The following is a 19,851-nucleotide window of genomic DNA, read 5'->3' on the forward strand; positions in this document are numbered from 1 at the left end:
TTCTTTTAGACCTGATGGCAGAATTTAGATTCTTGATGAACACTAGATCATGTTAATAAAGAAGAACAATCTGGCATTTGACATCTTGGCATAGCAGTAGGATTCCAAGCATAATGCTCATAATGTCTGTCTCTTCAGCAGTACCTCATTTTACTGTGTTAAATGATCAAGAAACTAGACAATAGAAAGAGAATGAAAAGACAGCGCGTGTCCCTCTAAGTTGGATTGCTTTGGCTTCAGTAATTTTAATTGGGATTATCTAACTTGTTATACATGTTTTAACTATTCAGTGTCTACCTATATATTCCTAACATTCTCATCATTGTGGTAATTTAAGCTTCTCTCATATTTTCCCAATACATGTGTATACCTTCTCTTCTACAGAAAGCTAATTGTAAACAGTTCTTCAATTTGATTCATGTCTTGGTGATTACTGCAATCTAGCATCTCGATTCATTTACAGGACTGTTCATGTTCTTGTCTGAATTCTCAATACAGTATTCTCTTCTTTGATGAGAAGTGCTGTTTTTCAAACAAAAACCATTGGTTTGGTCATATCACTATAGGTCTGTTGAGTATCTCCACTGATTCCTGGTCTTAAGTTTTATCACGATTTTCAAGGTCCTTCATAGCATTTTTTGTTGTACACTCTGTATGGAAAATTGGTAATCACAGCCAGAACCTCTGATTAATCAGCTGAGGCAAGTGTCAGGTGAGCTATGGGAGTGCAGGTGAGAGTAATTTAGCTGTGCTCCTGGAAGGGGTGGAGCTTGACTCCACCTCCTCTAGACCTCATTTAAGGGCTGACCACCACTAGGACAGCATCTCTTGGAGGTTGCTCCTTGGTGGAGATTGCCTCAGTGTTTCCCAGCAGACTGAAGACTTCCATATGGGTGAGTTTTTCCTGTAAATAACCTTTTGGATATTTACTACCATCTTTTCATTATTGTCACCATACATCTCTGTTAAATTGATCACTGATTGGCTAACAACTTTTAAACACACTACGCTGTTCTCAAAAATATCTAATATCAAACAATTTTCTTTTATTTTTCTTTCTTTTTCTCTTTTGATGTGTCATGCCAAATCACCTTGAAATGGCTAAAGTATCTGTTTTTTCAGTAATTGCCTAGCATCCTGACAAATATGCCTCCAGTTCTGCACTCTCACAACTTGCTCAGGTGCTGGACAAAATTACTCTATAGTTTTATCCTTAAGTTTCCTGTTCTAACAGTAGAGAAAGTAGAAAACCATCTGCAATGATCTACAATAATGTTTCCTAGACTATCAGTCTAGAGAAATACACATAACATTAAAATACAGCTAAAATGATGCTGTAATGTAGTTTGTAATTTTTTTTTTTTCCCTTAGATAATAGAATCTACATATTAGTATCTGAAGACATGAAAGATACATCTTTTGAGACAATATTTTTAATACATACTTTTTGTGGGCAGCATACTTTGAATTCTTGAAAGTTATTTAAGAGCTTTTCAATATTATGGTAAAAGTTGCCAAAGGTAGCATGAGAACTAAAGGAAATCCACATCCCCAGGAGTGTGTGCAAACTGTCTGTGACACAACCTCCCCAAACATTTATTAAAAGAACTTCAAAAAATTTACATCTGTAAGCTACTTATTTTAATTCTTTGCAGATCTCCAGAATAATATGAATCTTTTAAACAAGTGCACTGAATGTACAATATTGACTGGATCAGCAGAGTAAATGATGAAAACATTGAGACAGAGTTATTTAAACAAACAGAGAAATCTACAGTACCTCAGTAATACATTTTACATACAAATTTTAAATACAGTTGATAGGATGAGCAAAAATACTGAGGAAAATATAGTCTTTTATTTACAGATAATGTTTCCTTAAGAATTTAGTTTAAAAATAAATACTCCATTCCATTACAGTAACTTTTACAAAGTTAATCATGTGCATGTTTTGTTTTTGAGAAAATTAAACTTTCATTCACATAGTAAACACACACACACACACACGTAGTTACAAAGTGAAGAAGGAAAAAAGCACCTTAATCTATTTAGCTTATTCTTGGATATTTATGTTACATTTAGTTGAGAACTACTCAAAGGACTTCAATTCCTGAAAATAAAATACTAACCCATGCTACTATTCTGTTATTTTTGCAGTACGTTTTGTGGGATGAAAAGTGCAAAGTTGAGCTCAATTCAAATGACAGCAAATATATTAATGCTTAGTGTGTATGTAATATACAGGCAAAGCTATGGTTTTATTAAAGCAAATCACATGCAGACAAGAGAGTAAACCCTGTGAAACTTGCTGGGTACACACGGAATATTAATAGCATTGCTAGAGAATTTTGCTATATCTTCAAAGAGATGTTAGGGAGCCAAAGAACCCTGTATTTTGATGTTTTTTGAGTCAAATAGAGAGAAGTGAGGGAAGAGTACCAACAGCAATAATGTTCAACAGTGCAACTATTCAACTCACATTCATTGGAAAGGAAAACAAAACAAACAAAAAACAACTCTCAAAATAACTAAGGAGAAGTTGAAAATCATAATATAAACCTACTGAAAACACTTTCTAGATGCCAACTCTGATTCCTCCAAAAATAATCACAGAATCTCTATTTTTTTTCTTCCTAAAACATTTGAACATGGCTAAGCTTTTAGCTTTGTACTTCAGAAAGTAATAGCTGAGTGGTATTCAGTATGAAATGACAGGCTGTATGTTCAAAATCAAAACAAGAAACTTTAAATCATCTTTTCAAAGAGACTGGGACAGGTAGAAGCGTAAGACTCACTGAATGATTCCAATGTGTTGAAGTTAATTTTGAAAATAAATGGGGCCTTTTCCTGTTGCCCTTAAGATATTAAAATTTTATTCATTCTGCTCTCACAGTACCTACAGTTTGCTTGTAATTTTTTTGGACAGGGCAGCTTTTGTTAGTAAGTCTGATATAGCTGAAATACACTGTCATCATAATAAAAATTCATTTTCAAAAAGTACATACTGCCAGTCATCAGCTGGGCATTCACAGCTTTGCTGCTTTGCTGAATACTTATACAAGAAACAGCACATTTTCCCTGTCTCTGTAAACAGTCCTTATTCAATTTCATCTTACACAGATCTGTGAGCTTTTTTTTCCCTTTGCAAGAGATATCAGTGACATTTTAAAACAGATGCAGTAGGATAAGAATGCATTTCATTTGACACAACCTTTTCCAAAATTGATATCTGAAGATCCTCTCTGGTCTTTTCCTTTTTCAAGTTTTATGGAAGTGAAACTATTGTTCAGGCTAGACGGGCTTGTTGGTCATGTACATTAATTATTTTGACTAGTGCTCTGAGATGCATAGAACTTTATCCAAGACAAGCCAGTTTGATTATCTGAGATAATATCATCTTTTAATTCAAACTAACAAAACCCCAACACTTCAATAGGATTTTACTTGAGGTTGGACTTCTTCAAATGACAGTCAACTGCAAAGGAAGAATGAGCTTTGTATCTTTTAAAATTGAATTATTTGCCAACCTTTTCCTTTTCAGGTTGCAGTCTCTTTATTTCAAGTCTGGATAAGTGATGGAAAATATTTATAAAACATAATGCCAGTCACTGAGATAGAATTCTCATGTCACATGTACTTGTGGTCCCAAATAGAGCAAAAGTCTTGATTACATAATTAAATGCACAAGTTCAGTCTCCTACTCAGTCAGAGAAGCAGTCTTTCTTGAAGTCAAGTAATATGGAAAAGAAATGTTTAAAAAACATTGTACTGATTATCTAACCCTTTGAAACTGAGTTGTTTAGGTGAATTGCTAACATTCAAATCATGCTCACTAAAGCTGAGTAAGTCTTTGCTGTGGTTTGGAAGATAAGTAACCTCTCTTCACCCAAAGTTGAGTTTTTCTTGGCGTTTTAACAACTAGTTTTGTAAATGCATGACCTTACTTTTAATAAAATAAGGAGAGTGGGGAAAAGGGCAGGAATTCTTCAGGCCAGTCTGTTGAATTTGAACATTACAAGGGATCTTTAAGAATGAAATTCACACCTGAACCTTCTAATTTGTTCACAGTCTTTCTAAAACACACTAAACTGTAACACAAAATGAACAACTGGAATGAAAAGGAATCAGAAGTACTGTTTTCATGCAGAATAAATTAAAAAAAATAAATCACTTCTATTCTTCCACCTTACTGTCATATTTGAAAGAAGTACAGAACAATGATCTTGCTATATTTTTGCTTTGTTATGAAATGGTGAATTTCTCCCTGAAGTCTGGAATAAACTCACATCACAAAAGCTTACTATAGTAAAGTAAAAATCCAACCAACAAACTATAAAAAAAACTATGGCTTTTACCCTGTGCATAGTGATCAGCTGCTAATGACAATATTTTCCTTAAATGACAACTTACTAAGAAATAAGCAGTAGGTGCCATACAGTATGTATGTTCATTTGATGACTATAAATGCTTTAAGGAGCAGGAAACAGCACTATATTCTTTGATCTCTAAATTGTTATGCAGTTTCTATAATGTTATCTATGGATGGCTATTCAGGATGAGCAGTTGCCCAACTACTACAAAATGTATTTATGGCATGCCGAATGAGAATAAAAATTGGAATGACAAGCTTGATCTCTCTAGGCGAGAGCAAATATACCATTGGGATTTTTTAATGAGTAACTCACATGTCACAAAAGAAAAAATAATTTTGCTACAGATTCCAAAAAAGATTAAAGGAAGACTCTCAAGCAGTGTACAGATGTCACTGCTTCTCTTCCTAGAAGTCACTGGAGCTTAACTTAACAAAGATGCTGTATGCCAGAGTCAACACAGTACACAAATCTTACACCAAGCCAATACTCTTTAGGACTTTGAGTTTATAAAGTGTGTTACAGTTTAATGGGAATTACAAAAAACAAACAAACAACAAACAAACAACAAAAAAACCAAACCACTCCACCACCTCCAGGGTTATATTTTTTCCCCAGATAACTTGTAATTGCATTGAAGAGAAGAGCCATCAGTAGTGATAGAATCTGGCACCATCATTTGCTCTGAGCTACAGCTACTGGTTTATGATTAGACAAGACTAAAAGCTTCTTCCTAGCCCCAGAAAAACATGAAGATTCCTGTTAGGAAGTGTTAGGAAGTGTTAGGGCAACACTTGGGAACCTGAAATTAAACTGCCTGTTGGCATCTTGTTAATGGATCTTTTTTAGAGGTCAGAGCATAATAAAAAATTAAAAAAGTAAAAGTGATTATGTTCACATTAAATTATATAAGCAATAAAAAAAAAAAAAAAAAAAAAAAAGGCATAGAAATTTGTATATGAATGCAATTTTTTTTAAAATGTACATAGATAATTAAAGATTACATACTACTACCATACAAAATTTCTGCTATTTTGGAAAAGTCTGCTAGCTTCTACTTCAATCTTTAACAGCTATGATCCCTTTTTCCTCTGAAAATGTATATCCCTTGGACTATATTTTTCAGTCTCCCATTAGGTCTTAGTGCAATCCAGGTTTGGGGAATTTAACTGCAGAATAACTCCATAGAAACAATTGTTTTAGGAGTTGTTGGCCAATGGCAACATCCTCCAAAAGCTCCAAGAGCTCCAATACCTTTTGGCAGCAGATCCTACCACAGAAGAGAAATCCATGTCTGACACTGTGACACCTTAGGATAAATCTCATGACAAGATTAAAGAAGAGATTTTGCTCAGTTACATGATCCTATAATGTCTTCTATGTATCTTTTAACTGTGGGCCACAGGAATACTTACATAAAATTACTTGTATATATATGCACTTATAGTAATGGATTCTTCATTATATATTTCAATATATATATATATTGATATATATATATTTCAATCAATAATTCCTCAATATCAGATTGTTGAAATTTAAGTTGAGGTGATACAATCTGAAATGAAATTAATCCAAAATACCTCACAAAAAAAACCCCTCTTCCTTTAATTTATTCTAAGCTGACAACTGTCAGAAACAAAACAAGAAGGGCAATACTGTTCTACCTCATATGAAAGCTTATATTACTTGATAATTTCTCCTCCCAAGAAAGTGATGTGTTCTGGCTCAAAGATATAACTTCTTTATTTTTACTTCACTGTATTTTTACTTCACTTTTCAAAACAAACACTTTTTCATACCCAGTGCTTACATTTTACAAAAAGGCAACTTTCCTAGTTCAAAAGCCTGAAATGAGGTAGTGCTCAAAATAGTTTACTGTCTGTTGAAGCCCATCAGTTTACTAGAATTATTCTAGGGCCTCGTGCAAGTTTTGGTGTGGGGGAAAAAAGATAAATTTCAGTAACAGTTCGAATCGGTTGGTTTTTTTTTTTTTAATATAAAAAAACATGAGAAATTTAGGAAGAAAAGAGGGAAAGTGGGAGAGAAGAAAGGAAGGAAGAAAAGTGGGTGTGAAGGAAGGAGAGAGGGAAGGAAAGAAGGGAAGAAGATAGGAAGGAAAAAAGGAAACTTATTTCAGGCATTTTGACCAAAAGAACCCCACAAAAACAAGTACTGCATGCTTGCATATTTTGTACTTTAAATCTCAGAAACAATTGTGTAAAATTGTTATAGTTCAAACTTTGTTGTGCAGTGGAAATGTTTGGCAGCGTCATTAACAGGTCATAATTAATATCACCTAAAGGACAGACTGTTGTGTACATTCTGCATGATGTTTCTTGTACCCGAGTTAAATTCCCATCAATGTGCTCAAAAATGTTGATATAAGCTGAAGAACTACGCTTTCCGTGATTCTTGGATTTCACATTTTGTCCACTAAGACCTCAGACTTAGCTTTAGGATCCTTAAAATAGTATTGAATTCCACAGCATATAAGTTTGCTACCTTGTAATTACCATAATGTGCAACAGACATTCTATGTCACACTATTTGTGGTGTATTTTTAAATTTAAAATCACAAGAAGTGGTTATTCTAGCTTGGATAAGAAGTTTCTCATTACAGATAACAAATAACTGTATGTTGCTGGGTCTTTTGACATCTAGATTTTTCTGTCAATAGGGACTATCAGAGCTGGTAAGTCAATGGATACGGGAATACACTTACAACATCAGAACTAAGTCCAGTAAGTTGCATTGGGCTACACAAACTTTTCACTAAGATGTTCCATCCTAATTTGAAAGTATTAGAGAAAAATTGAGAAGCACTGAGAATGGAGAAACCATAACTGCCTTTGCTACCTACTTTCAGTGGCTAATTAGCCTCATTAGGAATAGTTTGGAATTTACTTCTAATTTTAATTTTTCATCCAGTTTTAATTATCAGATTTTTTTTTATTTTTTTTTTTTTTCTTGCTGGCTTTAGGAGCCACTTAGTTCCTAATATTTTCTCTTTTTGAAGCCATGTATTTACTACAGTCAAGTTACCTATTGGCATCTATATTCTTTACGTTTACACACATATACATTGGCTTATATTTATAGGAAAACAAAACAAAACAAAAAAACAACAAAGAGAACTTTCCAGGCTGCATCTACTATAAAAAATTAATAAACTAGATTGGACTTTAAAAATAATAAATAATAAGTGAGATCCATAACAAAATTAAACAAGATACAGACAAAGCCAAGAGTGAGCAAAACCTAAATGAATATACTTTTCTAACAATATAAGCTTAGCCTGTTTCCTAAGCACAGATTAGGGATTTTCAAAAACACACTGATGCTGTAATGAGATGAATATTTTGAATTTGTTTGGGTGTTTCAGAAAGATTAAGGCATCCATTTTTAAGATAGTGGCTTAAAGCAATGAAGAAACAGCATCACTAAATAACTAAATGCAGAGTGTTCTGCTGCATCATATCCCTCAAGCAGGAAAGATGACAAAGAAATTGCTATACAATTACTAGAAATCAGGACAGTGAGAACCTGTGCATCATATGGAAAGTAAAATATTCTGTACATGTTTCAGGTAGAAAATAATTAGACAAGTCAGAGACACCTTGTCTGTTAATATCTTGTTGCAGAATTATCCTAAGCAATTCAGAAAGTTTGAAATCCAAGGTAAACTTCATCCTAGAACTGCTCAAGACTCTGAATTATTTTTCTCTCTGTTTTCTGAGTATTCCACTGCACTTTCATTTTCCATATGCACAGAAACTACAGTTTCTCTTTTGTTGAAAAAATATATATATTCAACCTACACACTTATGATCCTAAAATAAAGCACATAGTAAAACACGAGTCATGGCAAAATATATTGGTAATTTTCATAAATTAATATAAACATCATAAAAATGTAATTTATACTGTCAAAATACCTCAAATGCTAAAAGGTCTTTCATTTTACTATCAGTAAGTGATAAAATCATAAATAAGTTAAAGAGCACTTCACAAATTAGAGTCACTCATCTAAATTAAGTTTTTCCTAATTGTCCAGTTTATAAATCAGCAAAATGTACAATTTTTATATGTAATAAGCACACTCTGAGTAAAAAGGGTTTTCATACTGCTTTGCTTAACAGATTTTGAGTAGCTTGGCAATAACAGGAGAGTAAAAAACATATATTCTGCTTAGCATGTAAGTATTTTAAATTAAGTAGCTTAGAAAAACAGTAACTATGTAGCTATGGTTGCTTGGCTTTATTTACTCAGTTCTTTACTTCAGTTTACCTCCTTTTTATTATTTACTTCAATTTACCTCCTTGATAGCAATGCAGTCATGTACCTTGTACCAGTCTTCTGTTCCCTTTCATCTCTTCCATTCTTTTTGCTTTTTCTCCTCTTTTTCTTCCTCTCTAAACTAGAAAACTGAGGTTAAAATGAGGCACCAAAATAAATTTAAGATTCAAACATAACTTCTGGTGACACTTGCTGACCTCAAGATGACTCTCGCTGATGGCTGTTTGTTACAGTTGTAGTCCCTAAACATGTAATAATTAAACAGTTTACATAGACACATAATATCTCTTAATATCTCTTTGCTAATGCAATAGATCAGTTGAGGTCAGCACATACTATTAATCATTGTCTGAAGACACCTCTGGGCAACACTAGTGTCAGTGTGGTAGTGAGAATGTCAGTCTGATATTTAGCTGATGAATTACATCCAAGAATGTCTAAGTCCTCAGTAACAGAATTAATTAAATAGTCTAGATATACTTTTTTCTACTCCACTTAAAAACAGTAAAACCAACAGTAAAACTAGTAGATAATTTATGTTATAATTGAAGTTGGAATCTAAATCTCCATTTTAAGAGTGAAGTTGGTGTAAATGTGGATAAGGAAGAAAGAATATATCTGTGCAATGTAAGTTTTGGAGATTTCTGATAAATAGCCTATATTCTGAAAATGTTGGCAAATTAATAATCTGAAAACAAAAAGAAGAATTATAAATCTAATCAAGGAACACTTTACATTGAAAATTTTAATTTTAATCCCTTTTTATATACATTTTTTCAACACTGCAAACTGAAAAAGTCACTTTGAACTGAAAAATGAAATTTCACAGAGAGAAATTTTGAAACAGGATATTTCAATAATTTAAAAACTTTTTCCATGGTATATTTTTAATGAGAATTCTCAACATCAATCCTTATTTCACAAACAGTATCACTCATTGCTTGGTATTTCAGATAAAACGTTTCAATGAAAAAATCCCAATCAACCATATGTCAATATACACCCTCTTCAGGACAGATAAAAAACCATATCAAAACTCAACCGTTGTTTGCTTAAAAGATTATCAGAATTGCCTTTTTTGCTGTTCTTTGGTTTTTACAAGCACTATTGCTCCTGTTAGCATGACGATATTGGAAATAAATATCCTTTACCTACTTGGTGGAAGACAAAATGTAAATCTTTGGAATGTCTATTTCTTCAATTGGAACAGTGGAGCTAAAACTTACTTTGTTTTTGTTGGTATGTTATTGACTGTTTCCATAAGAATTATGCTCACACATCTCAGGTATACTTGTAGCAGCCAGAAACCCCAAAACATCCCTTATTTTTGTCTATTCAGGACTGATAGATGCATTTGAGAAATCTGTAGTATATAAAGTCTTCCAACTACAGTCATGAATGGAAGGTAATTTCCATGACTGTGGTTGTCTTCTTTAACAAGCATTCATTTATAGTGATGAATAATTTGTTTCATGGGTATCCTTTCCATCTATTAAGTCAAAGGAATAATGACTTCAATTTTTTTTTTTAAATTACTTTTTTCTTTATCTAATATCTCTTCCTAACCCACTTCATATGTCATTGTCATAAAGAAGGCAGATTCTCTCTACAGTTAGCAAGCAGAAGAACTTTTTCTTCAGTTTGTTGCCCTGTTGTTATATTAAGTTAACTCCTTCAAGATTTCTCTTTCTAAGAATCTTCAAGGAACAGTGGATATTTGGTAGATTTTTTTCAGGCCCTGCTACTTTAGAAGCAATGGTTACGATGCTGCAGGATGACAGCTCACATTCCTTCTTCAAGTTTTACTTATTAACTTTATATAGCCACATAGATATTTATATGCTGGAGACATTATTCATAAAATTATAGCAGGAAAAGACCTAGCTTTTTAGAGTGACTTATGCATTGTTTAAAAGAAAGCTTTCGTTAGAATTGAAAGATGAAAATTTAATGACAAATATATAACTTTATGGAAACACATTGCTGTTCAATGAATAATGACTAGTAAAAACATTATTTTATGGAACTGGTAATTTCAACATACACAGAATAAAAATATACTTTTTTTTTTTTTTTTTTTTTGAATTCAGAATATAGGGCAGGTTAAAATAAACTAACAAAAAGATAGTGAATCAGTTACACCATCAATCATACAGATAAAGAATTTGAAGCTATTCCTTTTCATGTGCAAAATATTGCTTTCATTTCAATGTGTGGCATAAGTTGAGGCTTCTATAAAAATATTTATAGTAAAATACAGAGTAAATCTATAATTACATTTAATCTGTTTTAGAAAGATGCATCCAGTACTCAGACACTGTAATATTTCTTACAGTTAGTCAGTTATACCTCAGTTACTGCTGAAGTAACAAAAAATAAGGTATAATAGTGCTTTGTGAGCCGAACAGCATATTTGCTCTAATCTACACAAAGCCCTGTAAATAACCTGCAGGTTGTAAGTCCTTATCTAACCTTGTATCCAAAATTTTCATTCTAACTCTTTTATATTACTGCATTACATACAAAGTACTTTAGATAACCATAAACAAACAGATTCCTTACAATGTAAGGAAGAACTACAGAAAATCGTTCTCAATTTCCATGTAAAAAAGCCTTCTTAGAATACCTTCTACTTTATGTACAAACCCCTTTGAAGGAACTGAAAAATCTTTAGTGGATTGTCTTGGAACATATCAGCAAAGCAGAATTCAGTAGCAAACATAAGGTGCTCTCTGGGCCATGGGCATAATAAAGCATCATGAAAGGTATTAAGACACACTATCGTTTTCATCTTTCTTCTTTCAGCTGGCATTCACATTGGCTTCTTTTTGACGTAGTCTCTCTTTCTGTTGTTAAAAATAAAAAGAACTTTATTATCATTCTTCCCTCTAATTTTCTGTCTGCTCTCAAGTTGCCTTAAGTATTTCATCTAGAATATTGAGAAGTACTAAATGAGTCAGCAGATTAGAGTTCTCCTTAATTAAAATGAAACAATCAAACAAAAAACTCCTGGAGCACTCAAGGAAGGCTCACAATGAGTTCACTAGTTACTTTAGAGAAGATGAGCTTGCTTTAGCTATACACTTGTCAAACACTGTGTGCCTTTAAAAACTGCCAGATGAATGAGCAGCTCTTTGAAGATCAGTACAGCGAGAGTAAACTAGATACATTTCTCAGTTTAATCTAATACCTTCTCTTGTACAGAATGTTTCTGCTGACATAAATACTCTAATTTAGCATTAGGTAGATTATGTTGTCTAATAACCTCTTCCCAAGCAAGTTTAGTCATTCATATCTGTCTCCTGTCCTGAAACTGATATGCTCTGTTGGGAATGGAAATAACTGACTTCCTTAATGTACATTTATACTTTTTTACTTTTACATCCTACAGTTTGAGAAGTTCTTTGCCTTGCTCAAAAATAAAGAACAGTTTTATCTTGAGTGTAAATTATTATTTCTCTGTGTCCTATAAAAAAAGAATGGTAAACAATAATGACAAACTGAAGATTCAAACCCTTCTACCACTATTCAACAGAGTAAACAATATTTTGTAAGGTTTTAAAGAAAGAAGACTCTCATTTTTAAAACATATACAGTAAGCCACAGTGCACTAAATAGTGTGAAGAAAATACAAGCGACTTTAGCTGCAAGGGGGAAGGAACCAGAACAGGTCTAATTATGTTTGTTATCTAGAATAGCAGAGCCATACTTAGGTACAACTAAAGTAAGCTTTAACCTTCACTATTAGACTACTGTAAGGCATAATCTTTGCAGTTTTTTCTATGGGAAGAATAATAACCTGCTACGTTCAAACTAAGAGCTCTGCTTCACCCTTCAGCAAGAACAAAAACCCACCATCATCCTGAATGACAAGAACAGTGTCACAAAAACATTCTAAATGTCACGCTGAGAAAGAGATCATACCAGGCTAGCTGTAGGATTGATTTTCTTTGTTTCAACTTTCTTCTCTGCAGTTAACTTGCTTACTGATTGCTGAGCCACTTTAATTCTGAAACAAAATATACACAAAACACATTGTTAGATTCAAACAAATTCAAACTGCTCTAGGTCTGCTTAATACATATTTTATCTCTAGGAAGTACCACCACCTACCTTTTTAGACATAGTGACCAAACAATGTACTACTTTGAATGCAAAGGCACTTCATAAATTACCAAATTAGATCAGACTGCATTTTAACTGAAGAGAACAGCTAAAGCAAAAGCACAGCCTGTCTGTACAGCTCACTGAAAATCTCAGTAGGCAAATTATCTCTCCCTTCTTGTAGGATTAGGGTTGTATGGAACCAAAACAGCTGCAGTAGGAAAGGAAGAAGATACTTTAAAAAACATCCACAAGCTAGCGGGCTAGATCTTTTATATATACAGAATACAAATTTTATCAAGACATTTGCTAGGCTATTCTCTTAATTTCCTCTGAAGATCTTGAAATGAAAGCATCTGCCAGTTTTTATCTTAATGTTTTCCTTGTTGCTTTGCTTGGAATTGCTGGGCCAAGCTCACTGATGCGGTGATAGAGACACAGATTAGAAGAGGTTCTTGTGTACAGATAGTTAAGGTAGTCTTGTGCGTAGCTATACAACAGTCTACTAAAAGCACTACTGGGATAAGGGAAAAGAACACAGATCCGATTACATTGTTTCTTTTCTTTCCTTTTGATCTTATTGTACTGCAGATCCTAAATCTCATGTTTCTGTGAGGATTTAATGAGAAGAATGCAATCAGAAGTTTTATAAAGAGGGAAAGGAGAAAGGGACTTGACTCTCCTCATTCAGACAGAGGAAAAGGGAAGGGAAATTATGTGCTAAATAATGATAAAATAATGATAAAATGGAAAGAAAATTATTGGCACGAAGGAGACAGATCAGACAGCTATCAGCCTTTAAAATGCTGAAGCTACAGACACCTACTTTACAATTCAATATGCAATATGCAGAAGGAAAAAAAAAGTTTTTACAAGCAAGAACTCGGCAACTCAGTTTTCACTACTGCACACAAGATCAGCCTTTTACTATAAACAACACATTTCTTGGCACTCTGGAACTGAAAAATTGTATTTTCTTCTCTTATTTAATTTTTTCCACTAGTAGAAATAATTGTTATGGCCAGTCAAAAAGTATTAAAAATACCACGTCCAGTTCAAACCACTTTCGACACGCTCAATTTTTGAGGAATTTTGGAAGAAAAGCAGAAAGGAAAGTGGATTATAGCTGCAATTACTGATGTGTATTTCCTTGCTGTAACATTATCAGCATACCCAATTCTGGACATCTTTTTAAAAATACAGAACACATTCATAAATTCCTCATCATGTTTATCAACATTCAGCATTGGAAAATAACATTCCTTGTTGTAATTCCTATCTGCAAGCATAACCTCAAATACACCAAGATGAATTTACTATGCTATGTAATTTAAAACGTATCTGTAGTCTTTCTAAAACTTAATTAGCTTTCTTTGTGTCAAGCCAGCAACTACGTTCTAACATATCACTCCATCCTTTTACAGTTTTTTGTTAATCAGTATGGCTTGCTTCTTTTTCATAGATGACAGCAGCCACAACTGCCTACTATTCCTCACAGCTACAAAGTTTATGCGAAGATTATAATGAATTTCAGGTGTATGTAAACAAGTTCAGCACAATCAAGTGAAGGTATGAATTTCTAAACTTTTACCTGTTTCAATCATGTTTTCTTTCCTATCACATTCTTTTCAGTCCTATGACAGTTTTCTCAACTGCTTATAAATGTTTTGAGTTCACATTTCCATCTGGAAGGTGGGGATTATAAGCACTTGGTCTTGAATAGAAAATTAAGCTTGATGCTGATTTAGGTGTAGCTCCGTTTGTTTTATTCTATATTTGCACTGTTTTCAGGAAATCTGGGATTTTTTACACAGACTGAAAAGTTTGGAATAGGGAATGAAAATAAACCAGCTCACTAAAATTATCTGAATCATTTGATATTTGGTTCAGAGAGACATTATGTATTACACTTTGGTCTCTTATGGAGAAATCACTTTGTTAACATATGACTGGTAAGATTAGCAGGCATTCACAGAAAGTTCAGTACATAATTTAAGATGAATATAAAGTTTTAAAGTCCAGTTTTAACAAAGTGGTTTAGCTCAGTAATTACATCAGTGAAACATTCACACTGTAAACTTGTCTAATAAGTAATTTTATTATTTTTTTGTTAAACATGGTTAGGGTACTAGAACTGGCTACTGTGCATGGAAGCACTATTGTTTAAATGAGAAAAGCAAAATTGTATGAAAACCATCCAAATTTAAAATAATAAATTTGCCCAATGAAAGTAGATTAATTTGTGTATTCCTTTCCATTATTTCAGGCACATTGGCCTGCAGTTCCCTGGGTTTTCATTTCTCTTTTGAAAATGAGAGTGATGTTTCCCTTTTTCCAGCCACTGGGGACCTTGCCTAACAGCCACGACTTTTCAAAGCTTGGAGACTGCACAATTCAAGGGGCAGAACAATCTAAGAACAACTAATTATAAACTCGGAAAAATAGTTTTTGCAGAGGAAACAGCAGTGTCTTGTCTTTACAGAAAACAGCTGAAGACTTACTTCTGTCAGGGTCAGCTCAGGGAAGGCCTGCTTTTCTAAGGCATGTTTTATAATCTCAGCAGAGGAGGCAATAGATATTCCTCACACGTTGTGTTTTGGGCAGCGTTAATCAGTGAATGTCACAACTCAGGTCTACTTACACATCCAAGACATTAAACACTAATAGTTCTGGTGTGTCAGTTTGTTTCAGAGGAGAGAAAAGAAGATTTAAGGAATGCAAGTCAATTAAGCTTTGAAATCTGATCAACCACAACATGGTTGTGTTCAAAAGAAACATTACTCTCATTCAGTGGTGAGCAAAAGAGGTCAATATATCCTAATGAATAAAGAAGATGTGGTGGCAACTGCAATGCTGAGCAATATAGCACAATATCACACAATAAGGAAAACAAAACTGAATGAAGTGAACAAAGAAATGTGTTTTTAATTGGGAAACTCATGATTCCAATATTATATTTGAATCTTTACTATAATCTATGAGAATATAATTTGCTTTTTCCTGCCTCAATGTGACAGGTGTTGGTTTTCCCTGTAAACTAGATGCAAGTCATGCCTCTAAAATTGGAATGTATTAGTGAAAAAATAAAAGCATCATTTTAATTTTTAATTTACAACTTCAACACAGAAATTCAACTAAAATATATATTTGTATTTAATAAAGTTTCCATTGTAAGCCAGGTACTCGGAAGATAAACTCTTGTCATGTTCAATTATGCTTCCCGTGCAGCCAGGCAGAAGATGTAAGCTGGTTCATGCTGCACTTAAAAGCCTACAGTTAGGATACAAACAATCCTGTCTGAGCAAGCCAATTGCTACTGGTCTTACTGGTGTGTGAAGACAGACAATTGTTTGCTAAAGTCCTTGGTTAGCATCACAATAGCCTTATAACAGACTTCGAAGTTTGAACATTGTCCATTTCTATCACTATATTGTACAATAGAATTGGCTAGTCAAGCCTTCTAAAAAGAAGTGTCTTGAACTAAAGATTATTTTTCCTCATTGCTCACTGTAATATTGAAAACAAAAATATAATATAATCCTCTGCTTCCTCTGTGGCAAGTGCTCCTGCCAAATTTCAGTTATTAGGTACAAGTTAGCCTCACAGATTAGCTTAATTGATGGTTAGACAAATAATCTGCACCAAAACAAAGAGGTGGAAAGCTATAGCCAACTCCAACTTACTATAGTAAACAAAAATTTACTGGACACCATTCACTGCCCTTTTTATTGTTCAGTTACCACCATTAGCTACTCATGCTGCTACATTCAGAGCTTCAGCTTTTTAAACTTGTCATTCATTCCTTTGAGCACTCCAAAAAAGTAATCACTATAGATTTTTTCATAAGATAAAGTGATACCATCAGTGTGATTTGTGCTAGTGATAACATTCAAGAACAAAAAAGGCATTAAAAAAGGGACCTTCTATAAGCAGGTCTTACCCTATTTTGAAGAAGAAACGTACTTCTGTTTATCAAATGACTTCTCTAGACATTAAGACAAACTTTGGTTCTTTGTTTTTGTTTCTGATTTCTGTTTCTTGCTGTGCAATTTGAATGCATATTCTATCTAATGAAAGAAATGGCTTTATCTAGTGCAGTAACTACTGCTACAATCTTATGTTTGCAGTGGAAGCAGTGAGAAAAATTAACAGCAATAATTCCATTCCTATTTGGATGCTTCATACATAAAGCATAATCACATGATAATACTCATCACACTTATTTTGCCATTTTCTATTCATCACCGCAATTACTTGTTTTTTAATATATACGTCTAGATTTTTTACCCCATATTCAGACTTGGCTAGGGTATTATGTTAAAATACATTTTAACAGATCTTGAATGCTTTAATAGATATATGGGTATATATTCACATATTAATACACACTTATTTTGATTCTGAATGCAGAGACATACTAACTGAAAATAAAATTAATGGAATAAAAAAAGGAAATGTGACTTGTAGAAATGCAATGACATAACTCTGTTTCGNTTAGCATCTCAAAATCTTATAAGAAGAAAACAAAAAAAGCAGTTGATTTACCTGAATGCACACAGTTAAAAAGTTTCTTCATTTTATCTCTACAGTCAGTTAATTTGTTGTATCTATCTAGGTTTGTTATCTATCTGTAATTCTGTCTTCTTCTAAATGGTGTTCAAATTTTGTTCAGGAAAGAGACAATGATTCAACTATGTTTTGCAGGCATCTAATTTATTTTCACAGTGAGTAAAGTGCTGGGCAGCTCTGTTAAAGTGTTTCCTTTACTTCATGAAAAAGCATTAATCTAATTAGATTTCTACAGTTGTGTTACATTTAGGAGCCAAGTTAATGTTAGACAAAACAGGCTCCTGCAGCTGAGGCTGTCATTTTTCACAGGGGGTGCCCCTTCTCCCCAAAATTCAGAGATTTTATAGTTTCTCTTACGCAACACAAAGTACCTTGTTTTGAGTATAAAAATTTAATTTTCCACCTTAAATCTTTTGACCTACTATTAATTTTAGCTAATATATTTTTAATGCTGCATTTGGTATGGCACGTTACTGATGATTCTGCATATAATAATTAAATTTAGAATTTTCTGAGCTGTACTTCATGAGTGAGAAATTATAATCCAATACTGACATTCTCCTTTAAATGTAAACAATTAAAACCATATTTATGTATCTACACAGCTATTTCAGTTCAGATACATTTTATACTTCTGCAGCTCCTCCTGAAATTTGAAGGCTAAGGTAACAGTAGAAGTGTTTATATAAAGATATCAATGTCTTAGTTTCAGAACCCAACAATGAAAATTTTGACTTTTGCTACCAATTTCTCCTCTTTATTTATTTATTTATTTATTTTTTAAGAACAAAAGAATTCATTGTTGATGAACATAACCTTTTTCTTTTTAATTACCATCTCTAGAAATGCAAAACAAATAGTGCATCAAATTAATTAGCCAGTTATGGAAGACAGCTGTCCATTCCAGTCATACTAAGGTTTTTAGTTACCAATGTGCAGAGTGACTCTGAGCTTTCTTTCAAAATTTCTTGGGCCTCAGCTCATCAACTATTAGTCTCAGACTTTGTGAAACAAAACCTTAAAAGGTCATGAATTCACAGGACATTTTCAGATGATTAAAATAGTTTTCCCATCATTCAAATTTACTGATTTCATGAGGTTCTTCTTTTCAGTAGCACATTACAAAACAATTTAGGATGATGAAAACAGCTCTTCTCTCATTCTAATTTACTTATTACACAAAGATCCTCATTTCAGCACCTCATGATCTTTATGAAACACTTAGATTTTTAACGTAAATGACAATGAATTGTTCTTTTGATATTAATGAAACTTTATAAAGAAAAATTGAAATATATAATCCAGAAATTAGCACTTTGAAGAAATATTCTAATAAGTGGCATTGCTTTACATTCATGAATAGGAATAGAAATATGTTTTAAAGGAACTGATGAAAATTTTGCAATGTATTTTTACTATTACATTTTATTTACACTATTATTAAGCAATGAGTAGTTCATCTCATCCCAGCAGGAAAACACAGAACACAGCAGTTTACTTCAAAGATCTCTTGAACATTGCTGAGTTGTTTTTTGTTAAGATCTCTAATGTATTAATCAAATGTTTAATTAATCAACATCTTAAATCAATTGCTCTGAAGGGATCACTGTATCCCATCAGCAAAGCACTAACTATGTAAGGAATGGATGTATGCTCTGGATGTTTTTTAGTTCTCTGAAGTAAATCCATAATACAATCCCTAGACAATTAGAGCAACCTGCTTATTGACTAGCAATTTTACATGTTTTTAATTTGGGAAACCAATTTGAATATTGACTTGGAGAAAAAGAAATAAAAGATTCTCTGTCAATGTTCACTGTTGTCAGCTTCTAAAATAGATTTAACCATGATGATACAAACACCTACAACTTTCAAGAATCTAAAACCTGAAAAACAATGCCCATAAGGTTGACAATCAGGAACTTATATTTTCTCCATTTTGTCCTTTAAAAATCTACATTTACAGGGTTCAAAGATCCCTACTGAGTTAAAGCAAAAAAGGAAAGTACAAGTGCTAAGATCTTTAAAGAAATGTTTCCTTTTCATCTGTGTCACTTTAGAATACACACCTGGATTTGCATTTCATGCTTAAAGTGATTAGTCCATTCTTTTCCAAAGCATGATCACAACACCACTTTTTAGGTCTTTTCAAATGAGTTATGATTAACATGGCATTTACTCACTCATAGTATAGGTATCTTCTCTGCAAATGATTTTTAGCTTCTTTAAGAAAAGTGAGCAAATAATTGAAGGGTTTATATTTTATTTTTTTACTCTAACTAATAAAATCAGTTGACTGCCGTGAGATCTAGCGGTAAGTAGTTTGAAGTCCTCAGCAGGACACCAAGAGTCAGAAGTGGTGCTGTAAATTCAGCGTGGGGCTTCAACACAGTGCTAAGTGTGGCCTGAATCTCTGGGGCTTCCCTTTGATGCAAGTGCAGTATATTAACTGGAAAAGCATTCACTTTTATTTGTCTGTACTGTCTGCGACAGCAATATCGCCTCATTT

General features: G+C 33.1%; 1 protein-coding gene across 2 annotated transcripts in view; it reads right to left on the minus strand.

Moving 5' to 3' along the window:
* Positions 1 to 1,618: 1,618 nt before the first annotated feature.
* The window catches only part of FMN1 (formin 1), a 117,404-nt gene continuing 99,171 nt past the window's right edge, over positions 1,619 to 19,851 (minus strand). For both annotated transcript variants that reach the window (XM_015864836.2, XM_015864835.2), the window contains 2 exons: positions 12,594 to 12,678; positions 1,619 to 11,515 (listed from right to left, as the gene is read on the minus strand). In XM_015864836.2, coding sequence (XP_015720322.1) covers positions 11,471 to 11,515; positions 12,594 to 12,678 — 130 coding nt within the window. In that variant the 3' untranslated portion in view covers positions 1,619 to 11,470. The remainder of the gene's footprint in view (positions 11,516 to 12,593; positions 12,679 to 19,851) is intronic.

Source organism: Coturnix japonica, chromosome 5, assembly GCF_001577835.2.
Source record: "Coturnix japonica isolate 7356 chromosome 5, Coturnix japonica 2.1, whole genome shotgun sequence".
Lineage (NCBI taxonomy): Eukaryota > Metazoa > Chordata > Aves > Galliformes > Phasianidae > Coturnix > Coturnix japonica.